This window comes from Trachypithecus francoisi, unplaced genomic scaffold (genome assembly GCF_009764315.1).
Source record: "Trachypithecus francoisi isolate TF-2019V2 unplaced genomic scaffold, Tfra_2.0 Lachesis_group12, whole genome shotgun sequence".
Lineage (NCBI taxonomy): Eukaryota > Metazoa > Chordata > Mammalia > Primates > Cercopithecidae > Trachypithecus > Trachypithecus francoisi.
The window spans coordinates 4,981,038-5,008,383 of NW_022681457.1; the positions used below are offsets into that span (position 1 = coordinate 4,981,038).

The window sequence follows — 27,346 nt, forward strand, 5'->3', positions numbered from 1 at the left end:
TATCATCCACTCTTCTTGCTGCATCTTAAAACTCAATTGAGAAGAGACAACTGCGCTCCCATTTTACAGACAGAGCCATTGGGAAATTGAAAGTCAAAGCCGTTCAAGTCGCCCTCAGGAAACAGGGATTTACTGCTGCACTGCCCAGCTGCCCCAGGGACTAAGGCATATCGTCCCCGCTAGTTTCTAGGTGTCTAGAGACCCAGACATTAATTTTTCTAGCTCAGCCAGGCGAACTTCCAGGGGAGAGACAGAGTGGGTAGGGGGCGAGAGGGAGGAGGAGGGTCGAATCCAATCCCCCAAGTGCCCCAGGGTATTCGACACCTTGGCTTCCCCATGGATCTCCGGACTTTAAGTCCTTTATCCCAAGGTCCCTTTAAATACTTTGTCCCTTACCTGAGTCCCGCCCAGGGCAGGTAATGGCAAGTTCCGCCCCCTGCCAGAAACCGGGATCAGGCTTGGTTACCGGGAGTGGGGCACCCCTCCTCCTTATCCCCTCCCCTCTTCCCTGTCCCCCTTCACAGCTGGCTGTAGCTGGCCAAGGAGGTCTCCATTAAAGAGGAAGGGGCAGTGCTCACATTTCTGGGCAGGTAAGTGAATGTCCCTGGAGGAAGAGCCTGGCTTGGGGATCCAGGCATCCTGGCTCCCCGCCCCTCTGAGACCCAGAAGTTTGGGGCTCCTAGGCCCAGGAGTCCAAGGCCCCTGCCCCCTAGGTCCCTAGACCCGATAATATAACTAATCCCCTGCCTCTGCCTCTCTCGTAATCTTTGTTGTCTGTGGGTGGATGTGACAGTGAGCACAGAGAGAGGCACAAGTGGAAATTACCAGTAAGGGAAGACTCCAGATCACCAGTGGACATGTTTATGAGCATCTGTGTCAGGTGCTGTAGACACAACGGGGAAAAAAGATAAGCTGCCTGCTCTCTGCTCTCTTCTCTGGTGGACACTGCCTTCACTGAAATCCTGGCTCTCACACTTACACACTGTGTGACCTTCGGCAAGCTATTTTACCTCTCTGTGCCTCAGTTTCCTGTTCTCTATATTGGGAACAATAATAGGACTCCTGGTCGGGCGCAGTGGCTCACACCTGTAATCCCAGCACTTTGGGAGGCTGAAGCAGGTGGATCACTTGAGGTCAGGAGTTTGAGACCAGACTGGCCAACATGGTGAAACCCTGTCTCTACTAAAAATGTGAAAATTAGCCGGGCATGGGCCGGGCACGGTGGCTCACGCCTGTAATCCCAGCACTTTGGGAGGCTGAGGCGGGCAGATCACGAGGTCAGGAGATCGAGACCATCTTGGCTAACACGGTGAAACCCCATCTCTGCTAAAAATACAAAAAATCAGCTGGGCGTGGTGGCGGACGCCTATAGTCCCAGCTACTCAGGAGGCTGAGGCAGGAAAATGGTGTGAACCTGGGAGGTGGAGTTTGCAGTGAGCCGAGATCGTGCCACTGCAGTCCAGCCTGGGTGACAGAGTGAGACTCTGTCTCAAAAAAAAAAAAAAAATTTGCTGGGTGTGGTGACACGCAACTACCCAGGAGGCTAAGGCAGGAGAATCGCTTGAACCCAGGAGACAGAGGTCACAATGAGCTGAGATAGCGCCACTGCACTCCAGCCCAGGTGACAGAGCAAGACTCTGTCTTTAAAAAAAAAAAAAAAAGCCGGGCGCGGTGGCTCACGCCTGTAATCCCAGCTCTCAGGGAGGCAGAGGCGGGAGGATAGCTTGAGCCCAGGAGTTCGAGACCTGCCTGGGTAACACAGCGAGACCCCGTTCTCCACAAAAAGAAAAAAAAAAAAAAAAGACAAAAAAAAAAAAAAAAGGACTCCTGTGCAAAGTTTTGTTTTGTTTTTTGCAAAGTTTTGTTTTGTTTTGTTTTTGACATGGAATCTCACTCAGTCGCCCAGGCTGGAGTGCAGTGGCGCGATCTTGGCTCACTGCAACCTCCGCCTCCCAGGCTCAAGTGATTCTTCTGCCTCAGCCTCCCAAGTAGTTGGGATTACAGGCGCCCACCACCGCGCCCGGCTAATTTTTGTATGACTCCTGTGAAAAGTCAAATGAGTTGAGGCGGAGCATAGTGGCTCATGCCTGTAATCCCAGCACTTTGGGAGGCTGAGGTGGGCGTATCACTTGAGGTCAGGAGTTCAAGACTGGCCTGGCCAACATGGTGAAACCTCATCTCTACGAAAAATATGAAAATTCACTTTGGGAGGGCGAGGCGGGTGGATCAAGAGGTCAGGAGATTGAGACCATCCTGGAGAACACAGTGAAACCCAGTCTCTACTAAAAATACAAAAAAAATTAGCCGGGTGTGGTGGCAGGCGCCTGTAGTCCCAGCTACTCGGGAGGCTGAGGCAGGAGAATGGCATGAACCCGGGGGACGGAGTTTGCAGTGAGCGGAGATCATGTACTGTACTCCAGCCTGGGTGACAGAGCAAGACTCTGTCTCAAAAAAAAAAAAAATGAAAATGAAAATTAGCCGCGTGTGGTGGCGCATGCCTGTAATCCCAGCTACTTGGGAGGCTGAGGCATGAGAATCACTGGAACCCAGGAAGCAGAGGTTGCAGTGAGCTGAGATTGTGTCACTGCACTCTAGCCTGGGTGACAGAGCAAGACTCCATGTCAAAAAAAAAAAAGGAAAGTAAAGTAAAATGAGTTTATATAGGTAAACAATATCTGGCAGAGAATACAGGCTGTGTAAGTGTCTGCTATTGGCCAGGCGCGGTGGCTCAAACCTGTAATCCCAGCACTTTGGGAGGCCGAGACGAGCGGATCACAAGGTCAGGAGATCGAGACCATCCTGGCTAATACGGTGAAACCCCGTCTCTACTAAAGAATACAAAAACTAGCCGGGTGACGAGGCGGGCGCCTGTAGTCCCAGCTACTTGGGAGGCGGAGGCAGGAGAATGGCGTAAACCCGGGAGGCGGAGCTTGCAGTGAGCTGAGATCTGGCCACTGCACTCCAGCCTGGGCGACAGAGCGAGACTCCGTCTCAAAAAAAAAAAAAAAAAAAAAAAAGTGTCTGCTATTATTATCATTCGTGGACCACAGAGGTCAGTCGGTAGAAGCACTGCCTTATTACCCAGGGACTGAGGCCCTTGTCAGCTGTAACACACCTGGTTCTAGGTGTCTGGAAAATATGAGGGGCCAGCCCTCTCTGCTGCTGCTATACATGGCATTAAACACCTGCCTGGATACTTCAGCCAGTGGGGAGACAGACCAAGGTGAGTGTTTGGGGGAAGTGGTGTCCAGATACTTGGCATTGGCCTCCCCCTGACTCAGGAATGTCTCTAGTCCCTCCTCTTTCAGGAGTCCAGGACCCAGCCCCTTCCTCCTTCAGACCCAGGAGTCTGAATTCCCAGCTCCTCCTCCTTCCTCCAGGACCCCACTGCTTTCCATCCCCCTATGACTTCAGCCCTAGGGACCCTCCATTTTTCTGTCCCTCATGTCTTTGGGTCCAGAAGTCTTCCTGGCTCCCCCAGAGGCCCAGAGCTTCCTGAGTAGCCATACCCGGATTCCAAGAGCCAACCACTGGGACCTGGAGCTGTTCACACCAGGGAACCTGGAACGGGAGTGTCATGAAGAGAGGTGTTCCTGGGAAGAGGCCAGGGAGTATTTTGAGGACAATACTCTCACGGTGAGGTCCTCAAGACCCTGGAGTTTCGGGCCCTCTCTCTTCTCTATACCTGTGGGGAGGTTGCAGGGGGAGGTTCTGGCCTTCAGCTCCCTCCTCCCTGGTGTCTCAGAAGTCAGGATGGGCTAGTTTGGGGGTGTGAACCTACCAGCTGAATTGCTGCTTTTCCCCCTTCTTTTCTACTCCTCCCCCCTCAAGGAGCGCTTTTGGGAGAGCTACATCTACAATGGCAAAGGAGGTGAGTGAGGGGCTGAAGCCGTCTTGTTCTGTGCAGCTAAGGGAGTCCCTTCCCAGGGAGGCCAAACCAACGTCCTCCACCCCAAATTAGGTACGAGAATCATCTGCCCCCCAATTCTGTGCTCTCTGAAGCTGGCTGCTAAAGGAGTTCCCCCCCTTAAGACCCCGGCTTGCCTGAGGAGCCCCTCACACCTTATTATTATTTTATTTTTAATTATTTATTTTTGAGACAGGGTCTCGCTGTGTCGCCCAGGCTGGAGGGCTGTGGTACAATCTTGGCCCACTGCAACCTCAACCTCCCAGGCTCAAGTGATCTTCCCACCTCAGCCTCCTGAGTAATTGGGACTCCAGGCCCATACTACCATGCTAATTTTTGTAGTTTTTGTACAGACGGGGTCTTACCATGTTGCCCAGGCTGGTCTTGAATGCCTGGCCTCAAGCAATCCTCCTGCTTCAGTGTCCCAGACTATTGAGACTATAGGTGCCAGGCCCCACCACATCTTATTGGATGCAGGTCCTGGGTCCCTAGGAAGGGAAAAGTGTCAGTGGAGGGAAAGGTTAGAGCTGTAGGGTCTGTCAGGCCTTAAGCTCAGAGGGGAAGGCCCACCTGAACCCTTCCCTGGTGTCCAGAGTAAATAGAAAGACCAACGCCCCCAGCAGCTTGATTGCAGGGGACACTGCCCTCTAGCAACACGACCAAGGGAGGAAGCCTGCCCATCCTCACCTGCCCATTTTGCCCCCAACAACCCCTCCTCTGAGTTCTGAGGCCCCATCTTGTTGCCAGCCTTGTTGCTAAGGGGGGCTGCTCCTTAGCAACAGGGCCTGGCCAGGCCAGACCAGATGAAGAAGCCTGAAGCAGTACCTGGCTGATTTCCCCTCCCCCACAGCCCCATCCCAGCAGCTGCCTGGTTGCTAAGGAGGCCTTCTCCCTAGCAACCACACCTAGCCAGGCTCCAGGACCCAAGGCCTTCTGCCCACTGGAGGACCACCCTCCAGGCCCCCGATGCCCCACCCCTTTGTGGCCCGGTTGCTAGGGGTAGATGCACCTTAGCAACAGGCCCTAGGTCTGGGCTGGAGTCTCACATTGGAGCCTGGTTGCTAGGGGAGGTAGCTTTCCCGATAGGCCTAGCGAGGCGTAGTGGCTCCTTGAATCTACCTGAAGGTGCCCACATCAGGAGGACCTGCCTTCTGAAGCTGCACTTGTGCTTTTTGCTAAAGGGGCTCAAAAGTCTGGGGGTTTACTGCGGTCAGATGTGGTGGCTTATGCCTGTAATCTCAGCACTTTGGGAGGCCAAGGAGAGCAGATCACCTGAAGTCAGCAGTTCAAGATCAGCCTGGCCAGCGTGGTGAAACCCCATCTCTACTAAAAATACAAAAATTAGCCGGGCGTGGTGATGTGTGCCTGTAATCCCAGCTACTCAAGAGGCTGAGGCACAAGAATCACTGCAGCTGGGAGGCAGAGGTTGCAGTGAGCAGAGATCGCACCATTGCACTCCAGCCTGGGAGATGTCTCAAAAACAAACATACAGCAGGCCGCGGTGGCTCACGCCTGTAATGCAAGCACTTTGGGAGGCTGAGGCGAGCGGATCACCTGAGGTCAGGAGTTCGAGACCAGCCTGGTCAACATGGTGAAACCCCGTCTCTACTAAAAATACAAAAATTCTAGATTCTTAGTTACGTTGGCGGGGAGAGGGGGATCCCTAAATTCCTCCATTTGTTTTTTGTTTTTTTGAAACGGGGTCGGGCAGAGCATGATGGCTCACGCCTGTAATCCCAGCATTTTGGGAGGCTGAGGCTGGTGGATCATGAGGTCAGGAGTTCAAAACCAGCCTGACCAATATGGTGAAACCCCATCTCTACTAAAAATACAAAAATTAGCCGGGCATGGTGGCGCACGCCTGTAATCCCAGCTATTTGGGAGCCTGAGGCACCAGAATCGCTTGAACCTGGGAAGCGGAGGTTGCAGTGAGCCGAGATCACACCACTGCACTCCAGCCTGGGCAAAAGAGTGAGACTCCATCTCCAAAAAACAAAAAGAAATGGGGTTGCTCTGTCGCCCAGGTTGGAGAGCAGTGGCACAATCGCGACTCACTGCAGCCTCGACCTCCTATGCTCAAGTGATCCTCCCACCTAAGCCTCCTGAGTTGCTGGGATTACAGGCATGCACCACCATGCCCAGATAATTAAAAAAATTTTTTTGTAGAGATGGGGTCTCACTGTGTTGTCTACGCTGCTGTCTACCTCCTAGGCTCCAGTCATCTTCCTGCCTTGGCCTCCAAAGTGCTGGGATTACAGGTGTGAGCCACCGAGCCCGGCCATTTTTTTTTTTCTTTTAGAGACAGGGTCCAGTCACCCAGGCTGGAGTATAGTGGAGTGATCCTGGCTCACTGTAGCCTCAACCTCCTGGGGTCAAGTGACCTTTCTTCCTCAGCCTCTCAGGTAGCTGGGACTACAGGTACCTGTAGCACCACACCCAGCTATTAAAAACATTTTTTTCCGGCCGGGCAAGGTGACTCACACCTGTAATCCCAGCACTTTGGGAGGCCGAGGCGGGCGGATCACAAGGTCAAGAGATCAAGACCATCCTGGCCAACATGGTGAAACCCTGTCTCTACTAAAAATACAACAATTAGCTGGATGTGGTGGCGGGCTCCTGTAGTCCCAACTACTTGGGAGGCTGAGGCAGGAGAATTGCTTGAACCTGGGAGGCGGAGGTTGCAGTGAGCCAGGATCATGCCACTGCACTCCAGCCTGGCGACAGCACGACTCTGTCTCAAAACAAAACAAAAAACCAACATTTTTTCCCCAGGCTCAGTGGTGGCTTATGCCTGTAATCCCAGAACTTTGGGAGGTAGAGATTGGTGGATTGCTTGAGGAATTTGAGACCAACCTGGGCAAAAAATACAAAAAATTACAAAACACAAAATTAGCCAGGCATGGTGACGCACACCTGTGGTCCCAGCTACTCAGGAGGCAGAGGTAGGAGGATCACCTGAGCCCTGGACGTCAAGTGGCAGTGAGCTGCGATTGCTCCACTGCACTCCATGCAGAGTCAGACCCTGTCTCAAATAAAAAAAAAAAATGGCCGGGCGCGGTGGTGCAAGCCTGTAATCCCAGCACTTTGGGAGGCCGAGATGGGCGGATCACAAGGTCAGGAGATCGAGACTATCCTGGCTAACACGGTGAAACCCCATCTCTACTAAAAAATAAAAAAAACTAGCCGGGCGAGGTGGCGGGCGCCTGTAGTCCCAGCTACTCGGGAGGCTGAGGCAGGAGAATGGCATAAACCCAGGAGGTGGAGCTTGCAGTGAGCTGAGATCCGGTCATTGCACTCCAGCCTGGGCGACAGAGCGAGACTCTGTCTCAAAAAAAAAAAAAAAATTTTTTGTTTTTTTTTTTGGTAGAGCCTCCCTATGTCGTCCAGGCTGGGCTCAAGTGATCTTCCTGCCTTAGCCTCCCAAAATTCTGAGATTACAGGTGTGAGCCACTGTGCCTGGCTACCATGAATAATTTTAAAAGCATATCCCAAGTAGTGCATGTGACATCTTTTTTTTTTTTTTTTTGAGGGGGACAGAGTCTCTCTCTGTCATCTAGGCTGGAGGGCAGTGGCACAATCTCCCCGGCTCAAGCGATCCTCCTGCCTCATCCTTCCGAGTAGCTGGGACTACAGGCAAGCACCACCAAGCCTGGTTAATTTTTTTTTTTTTTTTTTTTTTTTTTGAGACGGAGTCTCGCTCTGTCGCCCAGGCTGGAGGGGAGTGGCCGGATCTCAGCTCACTGCAAGCTCCGCCTCCCGGGTTCACGCCATTCTCCTGCCTCAGCCTCCGAGTAGCTGGGACTACAGGCGCCCGCCACCTCGCCCGGCTAGTTTTTTGTATTTTTAGTAGAGACGGGGTTTCACAGTGTTAGCCAGGATGGTCTCGATCTCCTGACCTCGTGATCCGCCCGCCTCGGCCTCCCAAAGTGCTGGGATTACAGGCTTGAGCCACCGCGCCCGGCCTTTTTTTTTTTTTTTGAGACGGAGTTTTGCTCTTGTTGCCCAGGCTGGAGTGCCATGGCGCAATCTTGGCTTACTGCAACCTCCACCTCCTGGGTTCAAGCGATTCTCCTGCCTCAGCCTTCCGAGTAGCTGGGATTACAGGCATGCCCCACCACGCCCGGCTAATTTTGTATTTTTAGTAGAGACGGGGTTTCTCCATGTTGGTCAGGCTGGTCTCGAACTCCTGACCTCAGGTGATCCAGCCACCTCGGCCTCCCAAAGTGCTGGGATTACAAATGTGAGCCACCACACCTGGCTAATTTTGTATTTTTTATAGAGATGGGATTTCACCACGTTGGCCAGGCTGGTCTCAAACTCCTGACCTCGTGTGATCTGCATGCCTCAGCCTCCCAAAGTTCTGGGATTATAGGCATGAGCCACCACACCTGGCCAGGACATAGTTTTGTTTTTTTGGTGGTGATGATTGTTTTTTTATTTTTTGAGACGAAGGCTCACTCTTGTTGCCTCGGCTGGAGAGCAATGGCTCGATCTTGGCTCACTAAAACCTCCGCCTCCTGGGTTCAAGCGATTCTCCTGTGTCAGCCTCCCAAGTAGCTGGGATTACAGGCACATACCACCAAGCCTGGCTAATTTTTTGTATTTTTAGTAGAGACAGGGTTTCACCATATTGGCCAGGCTGGTCTTGAGCTCCTGGCCTCAAGTGATCTACCTGCCTTGGCCTCCCTAGTGCTGGGATTACAGGCGTGAGCCACCGTATCCAGCCTGATCTCACTAAGTTTTCACAGTGGGGTAGGGGTTATGGTTCCCATTTTACAGAACCCGCAGTGGAGGGTCAGAGAAAGGAATGAGGTGAATTGCCTTAGGTCACAGGGCTAGGAAGGGACCCCAGCTCTGCCTGCTTCAGGGTCTGTTCTCTTCCCTCAGTGGGAAGGAATTTTGATGTTAGGGTGGGTGGCAGTCCCCGCAACAGTGGCTCCCCTTCCCTGCTTCCCTGCAGGGCGTGGACGAGTGGATGTGGCAGGCCTGGCTGTGGGACTGACGTGTGGTGTCCTGCTCATTGTCCTGGCCGGCCTGGGAGCCTTTTGGTATCTGCACTGGCGACGACGCCGAGGCCAGCAGCCCTGTCCCCAAGAGTAAGGGGGATTCAGTGAGGAGGGGGTGGTGGTGGAGAGCAAGGGGAGGGAGGAAATGTTGACCTAAAGGGATGTGCTAAGGACTGGGGGCAGGTGAGCACTGAGGACATCGTCATTTGGAGAGTGAATCTGTGAGGTGGCTTGTGTCTGGTTTTGGCGTCTGTTGCTCTGTCTGTCTAGATCCTCAGTACCTGGCCCACAGTAGGAGCTCTGACCACTTTTGCTGCCGGCCTGTCTTTGTGGTACTGGGATTACCAGTATCCATGGGATTACCACTCTGGATATTGTATCTGGTGAGGCTGCGACGGTGCAGCTTGTGGTGTTTGGGTGTCTGTGGTATGTCAGTTTCAGTGGTGACAGGTGCAGCACCTGAGTGGGTGTGGGAAATTGGTGAGGAGTGCATCTATGTTGTGTTCCTGTCTATACGGATGGGCTGAGTTCTGTCTGTTTGGTGTGTGTTGGCCTGCCTCTCTGCAGGGCTTTTTTCTTTTTTGAGACGGAGTTTCACTCTCGTTGCCCAGGCTAGAGTGCATAGTGTGATCTTGGCTCACTGCAACCTCTGCCTCCTGGGTTCAAGTGATTCTCCTCCCTCAGCTTCCCGAGTAGCTGGGATTATAGGCGCACGCCACCATGCCCCGCTAATTTTGTATTTTTAGTAGAGATGGGGTTTCTCCATGTTGGTCAGGCTGGTCTTGAACTCCTGACCTCAGGTGATCTGCCTGCCTCTGCCTTCCAAAGTGTTGGGATTACAGGTGTGAGCCACCACGCCTGGCCCCTTTTTTTTTTTTTTTTTTTTTAAAGAGACAAAGTCTCATTGTGTTGCCCAGGCTGGAGTGCAGTGACCCTTTCACAGCTCACTGCAGTCTCAATTTCCTGGGCTCAAGAAATCCACCTCAGCCTCCTGAGGATCTAGAACTACAGGTGTGCGCCGTGCATCCGGCAGGGCTGTCTTTTTCTCTATTGCTCTGCCTGTATCTGGTGCACATGGGTGTGTCTGAATAAGAGTGTGTCTCTGTGGTTGCTGTTTTCTGTGTCTGCCTGTGTGTAGCTGACTGTCATTTGAGGCACTTTTCTGTGTGTAAGGCTAGGCTGAAGGTGACCCTCCTTTTCAGAGGTCCACTTCCCTTCCAGCTCTGTCCCAGTGTCACCCTGAATCTCCGTCTCCTAGATCCCCTCTCTTCCACCTTAGTCTAGGTATTCTGTAAGTTGCCTCTGCTAACTGTACCTTTGCTGTCCCCAGGGCCGGGCTCATCAGCCCTCTGAGTCCTTTGGGCTCACCGACGCCCCTGCCTCCACCCCCACCCCAACCCCCAGGCCTCCCCACCTATGAGCAGGCGCTGGCAGCCTCTGGGGTACACGACGCACCTCCACCCCCCTACACCAGGTATGGGGCGTGGCTTCTGCCCGGGGGCGGGGCGCAGAGGGGTGGGCACGTTGGAGGAGGAACCTGGGCTCAGGGGCGGGACTTGGAATTTGGGCCTTATTACTTAGGGCGGCGCTTGGAGTGCGGGGGCGGGGCCCCATGCAATGGTCTAGGGGCGTGGCCCAGCGTTGTATGTGCGGAGGCGTATAAGAGGGTGGGGCCTGTGCCCAGAGGGTCCGGGATTGGCTGAGACGCCAAGGGCGGTCGGAGTGGTCCTGGTTGAGGGGGGAAAAAAAAACAGCCGGAGCTTTGACTCCCCAGTGTGCCTCTTCTCTTGCAGCCTCAGGAGGCCTCACTGAAGAGCTGCTTTCGAGACCCGGCTCTCCGAACCGTGCCCCCTGATTCACGCCGGATTCCGGAAGCCCCTAGGCCTCGTAGACGCCCTAGCTGGACTTGGAGGAGGGGGGATGGTGGGAGTAGGGGTCGTCCGGCCCGAGGCCTCCCCTGGCACACGCGTTTCCGCCGCGTATGGATATACACATGTTCTCGGCAACGTGTTCCCGTGTCCTGGCCCCTCAGGGGCCCCCACACTCTCCTGACCGTGAGGGCACTGGTCAGTTCCACCCCCGTGGTAGGCAAAATTCGTGGTAGGGGAAATTCGGACCCAGGAGCCCAGCCCCGGCCATGCCGTCTTGTGTATGGGCAGATATGACCTGACAGTCCCCTCCAGTGCCACGGGGTACGCACACGCAGAGCCCCGCCTGTGCACACGCGTGTCTTCGTGCACTCCCTGTTGGGTACAGAGGCACTTCGTAACCCAGGGAAAGGGCGGGGGGCATATTTGCAAGCGTGCTCGGTGCGGGCAGGCTCGCATTGCACCCAGGGAGCTGGAGTTGAGCTGTTCCCCTAAATAAAAACCCTTTGGAAAGGAGACCAAAAAAAGCAGAAATAATGCAAAAAAATAATAATAATAATAATGAACCGCGATCCCGGGCGCATCGGAACTGGTTTTCTGTGCAAACGCGCCCTACACCCCCAGGCCCTGCTTGCGCTCAGTCTCTCTCACTCTCCCTTTTTTTTTTTTTTTTTTGCATTTGCACGGGATTGTGGGAGGAAGCGGAGCGCAGCCAGACACCCCGCCGCCCGCCCCCCCTTCCCCTCCCCCCTCCCCCAGCCGCCTTGTGCAAAGATGGCTGCACCGTGAGCGCAGAGGAGGAGGAGGCGGCGGCGGCGGCGGCGAGAGAGCGAGCACCCAGCGCCTGCACCCACCCCGGGGCCGCCCGGGACGCCCCCTCCCGAGCGCGCGCCCCCCTTTTTCTCTCGCAAGCGCCGGGGCAAAGGCGGAGACAGCGGGGTCCCTCCACCCCCCCTTCCCTCCTCTAGGGGGAACCCCCCTTCCCCCTTCCTTGGCTCAGCGACTGCACCCCCTCCCTTGCCCGCCCCTCCGCCCCTGCCCCCTCCTCCCCCGCCCGGGGCCTTCCCGGGCCTTCGGCGGCTGCAAAGAAAAAAGAGAGAGAGAAAAGGGGGGAAAAAAAAAGCAGCAGCGGAGGGAGCGGCGGCGGAGGAGAGCGCGCGCGCCCCCTCCCTCCCTCCCTCCCTCCCTCCCCCCCCCCAATTTCCACCGCGGCCAATTCATGGACAGGAACTACCCCAGCGCCGGCTTCGGGGACCCGCTCGGCGCCGGGGCGGGATGGAGTTACGAGAGGTCAGCGAAAGCTAGGTAAGGAGCTGAGGGTGGCCTGGAGAAAGGGGCCAAGGGGTGGGAGCCCAGGCGGGCCGGGCCCGGCCCGGCCCGCCCGGCGACGCGTGCATCGCAAACTCCCCTCCGGCTTGCAAGGGAGCGGCCTTCCTCGGTTTGTAACAACGCCGCCGCCCCAGTTTGCAAATTGCAAACTCCGCGAAAGCCAGCTCCGGCATGCAAAAGGAGAATTGCAGCGGGAAAATGGGGGTGCAAAACAATTTCGGACGGGAAGGCCTAGGGAAGGTGGGAGGGACTGGCGAAGCAAGGCCTGGACTTCCCCCCATCCTTGGATTCCCGGCTTGGTGACCCCTCCCCCTCGCGCCCCAGGCACTGCTCTTGCAAAGGTGGGAAGAAGAGAAGAATTAGAACGCAGATCTGGGGGGCGCGAACCCCCTCTCAGGTCCTATTGTTCCGGGACTGTGCGAGGCCGCGCCACTAGGCGCCCCCCCAAGAATTCCGCGCGCAGAGTGGGCATGGGGCCCCGCCCCCTTCCTAAGCTGGGGTTCTCTGTGTGTAAGGGGGGGGGTCTGGCATCTGGGACACGCCCCCTTAAATGCCCCCACCCCCAAAGGCAGAGAATCCTAGTTGATGGCAAGGAGTGGAGCATTTGCCCTCCTGAGTCTGGCCAAGGACTGGGGCCGTTGCATGGGAAGAGTCGGATGTTTCCCGGGTGTGTGTTTGTGTGTCTGAGCGTGGGCCCTGTGCGTGCGTGGCTGGCAGCGTGTTCACCTGTGAATCTGCCTCTTTCCTGCTGCTTCCTCATACTTCACCTACCCCCGAGCACCTCCCCCCCAACACACCTGAGTTTCCCAGCAGGGCATAACCCCAAGTGTGTCAGGATTTTCCGTGTGGGATTCCTCCGTCTATATCTTTTCTTCCCCACGGGTGAGTTGGATACGCATTTGCACACATACCTGGCATTGCACGGGGCCATGCATTTGAACCTCAACCCCCGGGGATGGACGGTGTTCTTGTTCACACTTGTACCTGGTACTTTCCCCGGGTCTTATTCCCTCTTCTCTCCACCGCCCCCCCACCAACCGTTGCCGCTTGGGAACCGATCTGCCTCCTGCTCCCAACTTGTTTTGCACCACCCCATGAAGTTCAGGGCCTATGTGTTCCCGTGTGTCTACGGAAGAGGAGACGTCCATGTGGACTTTTGGCGTTGGCCCCATGGCCAGTGTTGCCGGAACAGGACCTGGGATGGGGGGTTGGTGGGGTGGACGGGGGAAGTCTCTCATTTGCAACTCAAGACGCTTCCTCTGCCTTGGACCCTCTTCTGTGTGTTAGTTTCGTCTCTGAGCATGCCTGTTTGTAAACGTGAGACTATCCGGGCTCTCTTTATTCGGACTCTGGAGTGAGGGCCATTTCTGTGGCTCTTTAGTTGCGTACCCCGATTCCCTTGCCTTCTCCCCTTTAAAGGCCTACGGTTCCTTAGCTTAACACCCCCTACCCCAATCAGCTGGAAGGGTCCCCCCAACTCCCCGGGGGGTTTCCTGAGCTCCTTTCTCAGAAGGCAGCTTGGGAGAACCCCCTGACGTCTCTCCTTTCCCCCCAGCTTGGTTTATGGCAGCTCCAGGACCTCGCACCCCGAGACGGACATCTTACACCGCCAGGCCTACGCGGCCCCCCACCCACTGCAAAGCTATGCCACCAACCACCACCCGGCAGGTACGGCCCACATCCCGCCCCGCTTTTGGCTGGCCCTCCCCCCGAGGCAGCCGATTGGCTGTTGAAAGTTCCGCCCCTCCTAATTGGCCGTGGCCCGTGCCATGGCCCGCCCCTTGCTGTGTCTCCTCTGATTGGTTGCCTTTGAGGCTGCTGGTCCCTGCTTCATTTCTCGCCGGATTCGTCCGCCCCTGCCTCGCCCCGCCCCTTTCGCTCCAATTGGCCCTGTCCCATCAGCCCCCAAATCCCACCTTCTCTTCCAGGCTTTTCCGCCTCTCTCCAGCCCACCCCAATTCTTTCCCTCTGGGTTTGCCCTATTCTTTTGGCTCCTTGGAACTCTGAATTCTGTCTTCCTGATTCCCTTTCTTCCTGATTGGCCCCAATTATCTGGCCCGCCCTCTTTTATATTATTTTGCCCCATTGCTTTATTCCACCCCCTGCCTTTGCCTCCAAGGTTTCTGATTGGTTCCCCCTTCCTAGGGGTATTGGCAATGACATGATGCTGTCCAGTTTGACCTTTGACCCTCCTGATTGGCTCCTTCCCTTTTTCCCTCCCCATCTTTTTTTCTGAACCCTCCCATGGAGCTCAATCCCTTTTGACTCGTTCTCTGGTCTTTCTGAGACTTCATTGTACCATCCTTTCCACTTCCTTGCTGGAAATACCCACATTTGGTCTCCCTCCTGGCCTTACTGGGGGACTCTGTTCTTTTGCTCCTGGCTCTTTCGCTTCTAGATTTTTCCACACTTTTGTCTACCATTTCCTACCTGGGCCCTTGCCCTTATGACTGGATTGCCCCTTGTCTTGCTTTACTGTCTCACCTTTCCCCCTTCCCTCCTCTCATTCCTGTCTCATGAGCTTGGTTCTGTCCATCTTGTCTTTGAATTTGCCCTTTTTTCTCCCATCCCCTCCTTTTCCTGATCCAACTTGCTTTTGACCTCTTCTCTTTCTCTCTTGACCCTATCTACCCATCCCCACCTGGCTGACTATACCCCCTGTCCCCGGCCAGGTCTTTCTGGACTCTTCGACACTGGCCTCCACCACGCGGGCTCAGCAGGGCCCGACGCCTCCGTCATGAACCTCATCTCAGCCCTGGAATCCCGGGGCCCCCAGCCTGGCCCCTCCGCCTCCTCTCTCCTCTCCCAGTTCCGCAGTCCTTCCTGGCAAACCGGTAAGCCCAGCGCCGGCCCTGCAGGGCCAGGGTGGGGCTGGCTTGCTGTCCGCTCTGACCCGCGGTCTTCCTCATCTCCAGCCATGCACACGCCAGGCCCCACGGAGCTCTTCATCTCGGGCGCCCTGCCGGGTTCCAGCACCTTTCCGTCCTCCTCTGCCCTGTCGGCTTACCAACACCCGGCTTCCTTCGGCAGCCGCCCCTTCCCAGTGCCCTCGTCCCTCAGCCTCCAGGACCCCCCATTCAGCCCTCCAGCTAATGGGCTCCTGTCTCCTCATGACGTGCTGCACCTGAAGCCCTCGCAGGCACCCACGGTGCCCTCTTCACTGGGCTTTGAGCGCCTGGCAGGAGGCGGTGTCTTGGGGCCAGCTGGTCTCGGTCCAGCCCAGACCCCCCCTTATCGCCCTGGCCCCCCAGACCCACCACCACCACCTCGCCACCTCCCAACTCAGTTCAACCTGCTGGCTTCCTCTTCTGCTGCCGCCGCCGCTGCCGAGCAGTCCTCCCCACAGCTCTATAACTTCTCGGGTGCTGCCCCGGGCCCACCGCCGCCTGAGCGGGCCCTGCCCCGCCAGGACACAGTCATCAAGCACTATCAGCGGCCAGCCAGTGCCCAGCCCCCACCACCCCCGCCACCAGCCCATGCCCTCCAGCACTATCTGAGCTGTGGAGGCAGCTACCCCTCCATGGGCCACCGGGCCAACCTGGCCTGCAGCCCCCTGGGTGGTGGGGAGCCCTCCCCGGGTGCTGGGGAGCCTAGCAAGGCTGGTCCCAGCGGAGCCACGGCGGGGGCATCTGGCCGGGCCACAGGCCCTGAGACAGCGGGGGGCGGTGGGGCCGCGGGTGGTGGCGGAGGTTACCGCCCTATCATTCAGTCGCCTGGGTACAAGACGGGCAAAGGTGGTTATGGAGCAGCTGCCGGGGGTGGCACCAGGCCCCCCCAACCCCGTTCGACCGCTACCCCCAAATGCCAGAGCCTGGGTGGACCGGCAGCCGCCTATGCCACTGGGAAGGCCTCTGGGGCTGGAGGGCCAGGTGGCCAGGCTTATTCCCCTGGTCAGCCTCAAGGGCTTCTGGGACCCCAGGCCTATGGGCAAGGGTTTGGAGCGGGGCAGGCACAGGACTTGAGCAAAGGCCCCAGCTACTCAGGGGGCCCTCCACAGCCCCCCAGCGGCCCTCCTCCTCCTGGCCTGGCCACATGTCAGAGCTACTCCCCGGACCAGCTGCAGGGGCAGCTGTATGGCGTGCAGGGCGAGCCATACCCAGGGCCAGCCGCCCACTCCCAGGGGCTGCCCACAGCCAGCCCCTCACTCAGCTACAGTACCGGCCATTCCCCAGCGCTCTCTGGCCATGGGGGTGGCTGGGGACCCAGCTCCTTGGGAGGTGGTGGTGAGGCCAGCCCATCTCACATCATTCGTCCGCTCCAGTCACCGCCTGCCACAGGCCGCCCGCCTGGAGTCGGTTCTCCAGGAGCCCCTGGCAAATACCTGAGCTCAGTCTTGGCCTCAGCCCCTTTCCTGGCACCTCCAGGAGCTGGCAGCTATGCAGCCGGAGCCGGTGGCTACAAGGGCAAGGGGGATGGCTCGGAGCTGCTGGCGGGCCCAGGTGGGCCTCCTGCGGAGCGCACAGAGGATGAGGAGTTCCTCATCCAGCATCTCTTGCAGGCGCCCAGCCCTCCTCGGACCTCAGGGGCAGACGGCTTGGTGGGCGAGGACGGGGCAGCAGATGCCTCTAAGGGACTTGGGGGAAGTGGCGGGGCCGGGGGACCGCCGGGTACACCCTACGAGTTGGCCAAGGAAGACCCCCAGAGGTACCATCTGCAGAGTGTCATCCGCACCAGTGCCAGCCTGGATGAGGGTGCCACTGCGGCACTGGAGCTGGGCCTGGGGAGGCTGAAGGAGAAGAAGAAAGGGCCAGAGCGGGGTGGCGAGACCCCTGAGGGGCTGGCCACCTCCGTTGTCCACTATGGGGCAGGTGCCAAGGAGCTGGGGGCCTTCTTGCAAAAGAGCCCACCACCCCCACCTCCCACGGCCCAGTCCACCCAGTCCACTCCCCATGGCCTCCTTCTGGAGGCCGGGGGCCCTGACCTCCCACTGGTGCTGCCTCCGCCTCCTCCCCAGCTGCTCCCCTCCGTCCTCAGCCATGCCCCCAGTCCCTCTGCCAGCGCCTCCAAAGTCGGTGTCCACCTCCTTGAGCCAGCCACCCGCGATGGGGCACCCCAGCCACCTCCACCGCCACCCCCGCCTCCACCACCCATGCCCTTGCAGCTCGAGGCCCACCTCCGCAGCCACGGCCTGGAGCCCGCGGCTCCCAGCCCCCGCCTGCGACCCGAGGAGAGCCTGGAGCCGCCAGGCGCCATGCAGGAATTGCTCGGGGCTTTGGAGCCGCTGCCCCCGGCGCCTGGGGACACCGGCGTAGGCCCGCCAAACTCAGAAGGCAAGGATCCCGCAGGTGCCTACCGCAGCCCGAGCCCGCAAGGCACCAAGGCGCCGCGCTTCGTGCCGCTCACCTCCATCTGCTTCCCTGACTCCTTGCTCCAAGACGAGGAGCGCAGCTTCTTCCCTACCATGGAGGAGATGTTCGGTGGAGGGGCCGCGGATGACTATGGCAAGGCCGGGCCACCCGAGGACGAGGGGGACCCCAAGGCGGGCGCTGGGCCACCCCCGGGCCCCCCTGCCTATGATCCCTATGGGCCCTACTGCCCTGGCCGGGCATCAGGAGCCGGGCCCGAGACACCAGGCTTGGGCCTGGACCCCAACAAGCCCCCTGAACTGCCCTCCACGGTCAACGCCGAGCCACTGGGCCTGATCCAGAGCGGCCCCCACCAGGCGGCGCCACCACCCCCGCCTCCGCCACCACCGCCTCCCGCGCCGGCCTCCGAGCCCAAGGGTGGCCTCACCTCACCCATCTTCTGCTCTACGAAGCCAAAGAAGCTGCTCAAGACATCCTCCTTCCACCTGCTGCGGCGCCGCGACCCACCCTTCCAGACCCCTAAGAAGCTGTACGCCCAGGAGTACGAATTCGAGGCGGACGAGGACAAGGCTGATGTGCCCGCCGACATCCGCCTCAACCCCCGGCGCCTGCCCGACCTGGTCTCCAGCTGCCGCTCCCGCCCGGCCCTCTCGCCACTGGGGGACATCGACTTCTGCCCACCGAACCCGGGACCAGATGGCCCCCGGCGCCGTGGCCGCAAACCCACGAAGGCGAAGCGTGATGGGCCGCCCCGGCCCCGAGGGAGGCCCCGGATCCGCCCTCTGGAGGTCCCCACCACCGCGGGGCCCGCCTCGGCTTCCACGCCCACCGATGGCGCCAAGAAACCCCGGGGCCGGGGCCGAGGCCGGGGTCGAAAGGCTGAGGAGGCAGGGGGCACCCGATTGGAGCCCCTGAAGCCACTTAAGGTGAGGGGAATGGGATCTTGTAGGGGATCGGGGAGGAGGGGCTGTGCCCGATGTTTGAGTCTTAAAAGGAAGGAAGGAAGGGTTTACAGCCGCACCTTGGCATTTCTGGGGCAGGGGAATAATAAGGTTTATAGTCCTAAAATCTGTGAGGAAGTTAGGTGAGGAATTTTAGGGTCCCACTGACAGACCTAAGAATTGAAATTCTGAATCTAGGCTGGCCACGGTGGTTCATGCCTGTAATCCCAGCACTTCAGGAGACTGAGGCGGAAGGATCTCTTGAAGCCAGATGTTCGAGACCAGCCTGGTCAACGTAGTGAGACCCTGGTTTCTTTTAAAAACAAAAATTTAGCCAGATGTGGCTGTGTGTACCTATAGTCCCAGCTACTCAGAGGCTGAGGTGGGAGTATCTCTTGAACCCTGGCGTTCAAGGCTGTAGTGAGCTATGATTGCATTACTGCACTGTGGCCTGGGCCACAGAGTGAGACCCTGTCTCAAGAAATAAAGGAAATTATGGGTTTAGAGAGAGGCAGGAGGTTGGGGCTTATGCTTTTAGCATTTTTTTTTTTTTTTTTGAGAGAGAGTTTCTGTCACCCAGGCTGGAGTGCAGTGGCATGATCTTGGCTCACTGTAACCTCCACCTCCTGTGTTCGAGAGATTCTCCTGCCTCAGCTTCTTGAGTAGCTGGGATTACAGGCATCCGCCACCACATTCGGCTAATTTTTTTTTTTTTTTTTTTTTTTTTGTATTTTTAGTAGAGATGGGGTTTTACTATGTTGGCCAGGCTGATTTGAAACTCCTGACCTCAAGTGATCCGCCTGCCTCAGCCTCCCAAGGTGCTGGGATTATAGGCGTGAGCCACCTCACCCGGATTGCCTGCTTTTAGCTTCTATATCCCAAATGATGGGCATTGAGGGATCCTACATTCCTGGGTTTCATGGGAAGCAGGTCTGGGGACCTGAACTGGGCTGTAAGGGAAGAGCTCAGTGAGTCTAAGTTTCTGGTCTTCTGAGCGAGGAACTCTAGTCTTGTCCTCCTAGAATCTAAGACAAGGGGTTTGCAGCTTTGAATTCTAGAAATTCACGGGCTGAGCACCTGTAAATTTGGATTTTTGGGGGGCTGAGGGGGGATGGGACTGGGGGCCCAGACTCCTGGGCCCTCACGGCCCGCCACTCCCATGTCTAGATCAAGCTGTCTGTGCCCAAGGCTGGCGAGGGTCTGGGAGCCTCATCGGGTGATGCCATATCAGGCACTGACCACAACAGCCTGGACTCGAGCCTAACTCGGGAGAAGATCGAGGCCAAGATCAAGGAGGTGGAGGAGAAGCAGCCGGAGATGAAGTCGGGTTTCATGGCCTCCTTCTTGGACTTCCTCAAGTCAGGCAAGCGCCACCCACCACTCTACCAGGCGGGCCTGACACCTCCACTCAGCCCTCCCAAGAGCGTGCCACCCTCTGTGCCAGCCCGAAGCCTGCAGCCCCAGCCCCCTGCCACCCCCGCTGTGCCACATCCCCCACCTTCTGGAGCCTTCGGGCTTGGGGGTGCCCTGGAGGCTGCAGAGAGTGAGGGGCTGGGGCTGGGCTGCCCTTCACCCTGCAAGCGACTGGATGAGGAGCTGAAGCGGAACCTTGAGACGCTGCCCTCCTTCTCCTCGGACGAGGAAGACTCTGTCGCCAAGAACCGAGACCTGCAGGAGAGCATCTCCTCGGCCATCTCTGCCCTCGATGACCCACCCCTTGCTGGGCCAAAGGACACCTCCACCCCAGATGGGCCGCCCTTGGCCCCCGCAGCTACAGTTCCAGGGCCACCCCCCCTTCCGGGGCTCCCCAGTGCCAACGGCAATGGCACTCCTGGTGAGCTCTGGGAAGGTGGTCTGGGAGTAGAGTGGAGCTTAAAGGTTATCATGGTCACTAGATATAGTTGCGCAGGTTACGCACTGTTTAAGAGACACCATTCACGTAGATGGTACAAGCTTGCATATTTATGAAGGGACTTTCCTTATTATACAGGCATTTTGAGGAAGGTGTGTATCTTTTTCTAATTCACCCAGAGGTGCTAAGTGGACTAGGAGGGGCCCCGATGCAGATACTGGAGAATGCAAGGAGACAGGGCAGGTGATGAGTTACAGGAGAGGGGCTACTCAGGTTCTGAACGGTGGGAGGTGTGGGGACTGAGGAGGGCTCTGAGTCAGCCACGTGTGAAGGTACAGAAAGATGTCTGGGGGCAGAGAAAGACTTGGGGAGAGTGATGGGTCTTGGGAGTGGGCAGCGGAAGGCAAGACTAGGGGCACAGGAAGGGTTTAGGTTGTGCTCTGGCTTTGGACACAGCTTAAGGGGTGTTAATGGCAGAAACAGAGGCATTGGGAGATGAGAGGTGGGAGCTTACAGGAGGGCATAGAGGGGACTTGGGAAATGGAGAGAGCTTTTGGGGGGTGTAGAAAGTTGGGGAATGGGGAGTGGGGAGGTGAGAAGAAGGGGTGAGACCAAAGCTGACAGGGTCGTTGCAGGAGATAACAGCCAGGCTGAGAGAGCCTTTGAAGGGCTTGGAAGGGCCATGGCCCAGGATACAAGAACGGAGAAGCAGCAGTTTTACGGGTCGGGTGAGATTTCAGGGAGTTAGAGGGGAGTGTTCAAAAAAAAAAAAAAACCATGACAGGCTGGGCACAGTGGGCCACACCTGTAATCCTAGCACACTTTGGGAGGCTGAGACAGGAGGATCACTTGAGCCCGGGAGGTTGAGGCTGTGGTGAGCATGATTGAGCCACTATACTCCAGCTTGGGTGACAGAGCAAGACCCTAAGACAGGGTCTTTTTAAACAAAAAACTCCAAAAACAAAACAAAAAGACTCTGTGAGGTTCTTTTTTTTTTTTTTTTTTTTTTTTTTTGAGACAGAGTCTCGCTCTGTCACCCAGGCTGGAGTTTAGTAGCGCAATCTTGGCTCACCGCAACCTCTGCCTTCCAGGTTCAAGTGATTCTTCTGCCTCAGCCTCCCAAGTAGCTGGGACTACAGGTGCCTGCCACCATGCCCAGCTAATTTTTTGTATTTTTAGTAGAGATGGGGTTTCACTATGTTGGCCAGGCTGGTCTCGAACTCCTTACTTCATGATCTGCCCACCTTGGCATCCCAGAGTGTTGGGATTACAGGCGTGAGCCACCGTGTCCAGCCATCTTTTTTTTTTCTCACTCTGTCCACCAGGCTGGAGTACAGTGGCATGATCTTGGCTCACTGCAACCTCCACCTCCAGGGTTCTAGCTGTTCTCCTGCCTCAGCCTCCCGAGTAGCTGGGATTACAGGCACCTGCCACCACACCTGGTTCATTTTTTATATTTTTGGTAGAGACAGGGTTTTACCACGTTGGCCAGGCTGGTCTCGAACTCCTGACCTCAAGTGATCCGCCTGCCTCGGCCTCCGAAAGTAGTGGGATTACAGGCGTGAACCACCATGCCCGCCTCCTATGAGGTTCTTAAAAGGCCTGAAGAAGGGAGCTGGCAGACAGAGGAAGGGTTAGCAGTCTGCACACTGGTGAGCAGGCCAAGGAAAGGACAAAGATGGGCCTGGAGGGAGAAGGATGAGGCCTTGGAGGAAGACAAGGTGAGGAAGTAGAACTAGGGAGGTGATGATTTAGGAGTGGGAGGGTCATTCAGGAGGAGGAGTTAAGAGCCAGACAAGGGCTTTGAGACCACAAAGAGACATTTCAGGACTGAGAAGGGGATTAGGGATGGGAGACAGGTCTCCTTTACAGCCACAGGAGCCAGAGTAGGTCTCTGCAGAGACTCCGATAGGGTAGAATGGCCACTGGGAGCTGAGTGGTAGTTACAGACAGAGGGGTTCTTGGTACAGAAAGTGATGTTTAAAGGACAAGAGGAAAGGTGCCAGGAATGATGAATAACATCCAGGCCTGATGTCGCTGTCTCCCCCAGAGCCCCCACTGCTGGAGGAGAAACCCCCACCCACTCCACCTCCTGCCCCGACTCCTCAGCCTCAGCCTCCGCCGCCACAGCCAGCCCTGCCCTCGCCGCCCCCGCTGGTGGCCCCCACGCCCAACTCACCACCGCCACCACCGCTGCCACCACCACCTCCACCAGCTATGCCCTCGCCTCCTCCGCCACCCCCACCAGCCGCTGCCCCACCGGCTGCCCCTCCCGAGGAGCCCGCCGCCCCGTCCCCCGAAGACCCCGAGCTGCCGGACACCCGGCCCCTGCATCTGGCCAAGAAGCAGGAGACGGCGGCCGTGTGTGGGGAGACGGACGAGGAGGCTGGCGAGAGTGGCGGAGAGGGCATCTTCCGGGAGCGGGACGAGTTCGTCATCCGTGCCGAGGACATCCCTTCGCTTAAGGTGAGTCCCAGCCTTCTCCAAAAACTGGGCCTGATGGGTTTGGTCACCTGTTTGTTGAGCGCCTGCTGGATGACAGGCTTGTATTGGGACCTGCAGATCCAGTCATGGCCTGGCCGCCCTGGAATTCACAGTCCGATGGGGCTGATAGAGGTGTCGAGGACCTGCGGGCCTCAGAGGTTTTATTTGCGTTTGTGTCTATACATGCATTACTTATATGTAAGGTAAAGCGATTGTTAATGTGTATATGTTTATACATGCATTACTTGCATATAAGGTAAAGCGATTGTGAACGTTTATGCAGATACCCTACTGTGGGTGGTAGAGGACCAGTACTGTACAAGCAGATGTGGCTCTGGCCCTAGGGAGCTTCTAGTCTAATGGAACGAGCCAGAGAGACAGGCTACTTTGCCATTTATGGCACAATGGTGGAAATGTGAGTCACTGACATAGAGTACCTGCAGGTAACCCGTAAATGTAATCGTGAATTCAGCCGGATGCGGCGGCTTACACCTGTAATCTCAGCACTTTGGGAGTTTGAGACCAGCCTAGCCACATATTGAAACCTTTTCTCTCAAACAAAAAAAGTGAATCATTTGGGAATGCTCACTGTGTGTCAGGCTATATCTTTTTCTTTTTTTTTTTTGAGACGGAGTTTCACTCTTGTTGCCCGGGCTGGAGTGCAGGGGCGCAATCTCGGCTCACTGCAACCTCTGCTGCCCGGATTCAAGCAATTCTCCTGCCTCAGCCTCCTGAGTAGCTGGGATTACTGGCACGTGCCACCACACCTGGTTAATTTTTGCATTTTTAGTAGAGAAGGGGTTTCAACATCTTGGTCAAACTGCTCTTCCACTTCTTACCTTGTGATCCACCCGTCTCGGCCTCCCAAAGTGCTGGGATTACAGGCGTGAGCCACCGCGCCCGGCCTTACACTTTCTTCTTAAGTGTGTTTTTTGAGGCAAACTCAAATGTATTTTTTCGTATGTTATTTCAATGTAATTCATTGTGGGAAAAGTAAATAATAGAGCAGGCTGGGAGTGGTGGCTCACGCCTGTAATCCCAGAACTTTGAGAAGCGGAGGTGAGAGGATCACTTGAGAGCAGCTAGGCAAATAGCAAGACCTCACATCTACCAAAAACAATAAATAAATTAGCCAGGCATGGTAGCACATGCCTGTAGTCTCAGCTACATGAAAGGCTAAGATGGCAGGATTGCTTATGTCCGGGAGTTTGCGGTTGCCGTGAGCTATCTATGATCGCACCACAGCACTCCAGTCTCGGTGACAGAGCGAGACCCTGTCTCTAAAAAAGAAAAAAGAAAAGAAATGTCTACTACCTCCTGAGGAAGAGGATTTTGGGAACATCACAGTCAGAATTTCGTTTTTCTTTGTTTTTAAAATCATGGTCACATACGTACCATGAAATTTGTCATTTTAACTAGTTTTCAGTGTATGGTTCGGTGGCATTAAGGATATTGACATCATGCCGGGCGTGGGGGCTCACGCCTGTAATCCCAGCACTTTGGGAGGCCAAGGCAGGCAGAACACAAGGTCAAGAGATTGAGACTATCCTGGCTAACATGGTGAAACCCTGTCTCTACTAAAAATACAAAAATTAGCTGGGAGTCTCATGTCTGTAATCCGAGCACTTTGGAAGGCTGAGGTGGGTGGATCATGAGGTCAGGAGATCGAGACTATCCTGGCTAACATGGTGAAACCCCATCTCCACTAAAAATACAAGAAATTAGCCGGGCCTGATGGGGGGCACCTGTAGTCCCAGCTACTCTGGAGGCTGAGGCAGGAGAATGGTGTGAACCCAGGAGGTGGAGCTTGCAGTGAGCCGAGATTGCGCCACTGCACTCCAGCCTGGGCGACAGAGCGAGACTCCATCTCAAAAATAAAATAAAATAAAATAAAATTAGCCAGGCATGGTGGCGGGTGCCTGTAATCCCAACTACTCGGGAGGCTGAGGCAGGAGAATCGCTTGAACCTGGGAGTCGGAGGTTACAGTGAGCTGAGATCGTGCCACTGGACTCCAGTCTGGTGAGGGAGCAAGACTGTCTCAAAAAAAAAAAAAAATTGACATCATAGGCCAGGTGCGGTAGCTCATGCCTGGAATTGCAGCACTTTGGGAGGCCAAGGCGGGCAGATCACCTGAGGTCAGGAGTTCGAGACCAGCCACTGCACTCCAGCCTGGGCTACAAAAGCAAAACTCTGTCTCAAAAAAATAAAGAAAAAAAACATATTGACATTGTTGAATGACCGTCACCACCATCCATCTCTAAGTTTTATCTTTTCATATAAAAAAGATAAACTTCATTATAAGAGACTACAGTAGCATTTTATAGGGATGGAAACTGAGGCCCACACAGGTTAAAAAGTCCTTCTGACTGCGGATTACTATGCCTGTTTTTTTGAGACAGGGTCTCCCTCTGTTGGCCAGGCTGGAGTGCAGTGACTCACTGCAACTTCCGCCTCCCTGGTTCAAGCGATTCTCATAACTCAGCCTCTTGAGTAGCTGCGACTAGAGAGGACCCTACCACGCTTGGCTAATTTTTGTATTTTTAGTAGAGATGGGGTTTCACCATGTTCGTTGGCCAGGCTGGTCTCAAACTCATTACCTCGGGTGATCTGCCCATCTCGGCCTCCCAAAGTGCTGGGATTACAGGAATGAGCCACTGTGCCTGGCCTATTATCCTCATTTTTTAGGGAAAAATGAGGCACAGAGAGATAAAGTAGCTTTCCCAGGCTTTTGTAGCTCGGGATCCACACCCAGCCCTGCTGGCCTTAGGAACCCATATTCTTATTTATTTATTTATTTATGTTTGAGATAGTGTTTCACTCTTGTTGCCCAGGCTGGAGTGCAATGGTGCAGTCTTGGCTCACTGCAACCTCCGCCTCCCGAGTTCAAGCGATTCTCCTGCCTCAGCCTCCTGAGCTGGGATTACAGGCATGCGCCACCATGCCTGGTTAATTTTGTATTTTTAGTAGAGTTGGGGTTTCTCCATGTTGGTCAGGCTACTCTCGAACTCCCGACCTCAGGTGATCTGCCTGCCTCAGCCTCCCAAAGCGCTGGGATTATAGGCGTGAGCCACTGCGCCCAGCCAAGAACCCATATTCTTATCCCCGACTCAGCCAGGCACCATGTACGTTCTAGTCAAACGCAGCTGAGCCAGCATTGGGTCAAATGAACAGGGCCCTAGGGCAGGGACCTTGAGCATCCCCATTTTACAGATGGGGAAGTTCACATTCAGAGAAAGGGAGTCAGTCGGCTGGCCGGTGCCAACCTGGAATTGGAGCCAGGGCCATCTGACACCACCTCCCAGCTGGCATGGGGGCAGGGGAAGGGGCCAGGTGAGGACTCAGATGCTTAAAATACAACTTGAGTGTGCATTATAATGGGGGACAAAACCCCATGCCTTTGCCAAACATACAGATCTTGGGGACTCATTTGTGGGCCTGGAGACAGGGCAGGCTGCTGGTATAGTTAAGACGTCACTTTGGTTTAACCCGACTGACTCAAATCTCTGCCACTTATTATTTTTTGTTGTTGTTGTTTTGAGACAGGGCCTCACTCTGTCACCCAGGCTGGTGTACAGTGGCATGATCATGGCTCACTGAAGCCTGAAACTCCTGGGTTCAAGTGATCCTCCCACCTCAGCCTCCTGATAACTAGGACTACAGGCATACAACACCATGCCTGGCAAATTTTTTTATTCCTTAAGTAGAGACTGGCGTCTCATTCTGTTGACCTGACTGGTCTTGAACTCTTGGGCTCAAGCAATCCTCCCTTCTCCGCCTCCCAAAGTGCTGAGATTGCTGGTGTGAGCCACTGTGTCTGGACTGTGTTTCTTTTTTTTTTTTTTGAGACGGAGTCTCAATCTGTCTCCGAGGATGGAGTGCAGTGGCGCTGTCTTGGCTCACTGCAACCCTCACCTCCCAGATTCAAGCGATTCTCCTGCCTCAGCTTCCTGAGTAGCTGGGATTACAGGCGTGTGCCACCACGCCCATCTAATTTTTGTATTTTTAGTAGAGATGGGGTTTCACTATGTTGGTCAGGCTGGTCTTGAATTCCTAACCTTGTGATTTGCTCCCCTTGGCCTCCCAAAGTGCTGGTATTATGGGCGTGAGCCACTGTGCCCAGCCCATTTTTTTTCTTTTATACCATCTCTTTTTTTTCTTTTGAGACGGAATCTCGCTCTGTCTCCCTGGCTGGAGTGCAGTGGCACAATCTCGGCTCACTGCAACCACCACCTCCCGGATTCCAGTGATTCTCCTGCCTTAGCCTCCTGAGTAGCTGAGATTATAGGCACCCGCCACTATGCCTGGCTAATTTTTGTATTTTTAGTAGAGATGGAGTTTCACCATGTTGGCCAGGCTGGTAGAAACCACTCTTAAAGCCCCTACAAGAACAAGCTATAGACCATTGTTTATTCCAGAAAAACAGCAATCCAATATAAATATCACCTGAGTCATATATGTGATTTTTAAATGTTTTCATTCCTGCATTTATAAAAATAAAAAAGATAGATGAGCCGGGCGTGGTGGCTCAAGCCTGTAATCCCAGCACTTTGGGAGGCCGAGACGGGCGGATCACGAGGTCAGGAGATTGAGACCATCCTGGCTAACATGGTGAAACCCCGTCTCTACTAAAAAATACAAAAAACTAGCCGGGC

The 27,346-nt window shown here is 55.7% G+C and overlaps 2 protein-coding genes across 6 annotated transcripts in view; both read left to right on the top strand.

Annotated features, from left to right (window-relative positions):
* The window catches only part of PRRG2 (proline rich and Gla domain 2), a 35,385-nt gene extending 24,028 nt beyond the window's left edge, over positions 1-11,357 (top strand). Inside the window, exons 2-8 of one of the 3 annotated variants that reach the window (XM_033224077.1) lie at positions 525-590; positions 3,086-3,223; positions 3,461-3,636; positions 3,832-3,871; positions 8,868-9,003; positions 10,244-10,387; positions 10,707-11,357. In XM_033224077.1, the coding sequence (XP_033079968.1) occupies positions 3,139-3,223; positions 3,461-3,636; positions 3,832-3,871; positions 8,868-9,003; positions 10,244-10,387; positions 10,707-10,725 (600 nt within the window). In that variant the 5' untranslated portion in view covers positions 525-590; positions 3,086-3,138 and the 3' untranslated portion in view covers positions 10,726-11,357. The remainder of the gene's footprint in view (positions 1-524; positions 591-3,085; positions 3,224-3,460; positions 3,637-3,831; positions 3,872-8,867; positions 9,004-10,243; positions 10,388-10,706) is intronic. The other 2 variants (XM_033224075.1, XM_033224076.1) reach the window with 2 other exon arrangements.
* Positions 11,358-11,516: 159 nt separating this feature from the next.
* PRR12 (proline rich 12) overlaps positions 11,517-27,346 on the top strand; it is a 34,056-nt gene continuing 18,226 nt past the window's right edge. Inside the window, exons 1-6 of one of the 3 annotated variants that reach the window (XM_033224072.1) lie at positions 11,519-12,086; positions 13,666-13,778; positions 14,783-14,944; positions 15,026-18,342; positions 19,525-20,191; positions 22,260-22,675. In XM_033224072.1, the coding sequence (XP_033079963.1) occupies positions 12,001-12,086; positions 13,666-13,778; positions 14,783-14,944; positions 15,026-18,342; positions 19,525-20,191; positions 22,260-22,675 (4,761 nt within the window). In that variant the 5' untranslated portion in view covers positions 11,519-12,000. Of the gene's footprint in view, positions 12,087-13,665; positions 13,779-14,782; positions 18,343-19,524; positions 20,192-22,259; positions 22,676-27,346 lie in introns of all 3 variants that reach the window. The other 2 variants (XR_004440474.1, XM_033224071.1) reach the window with 2 other exon arrangements.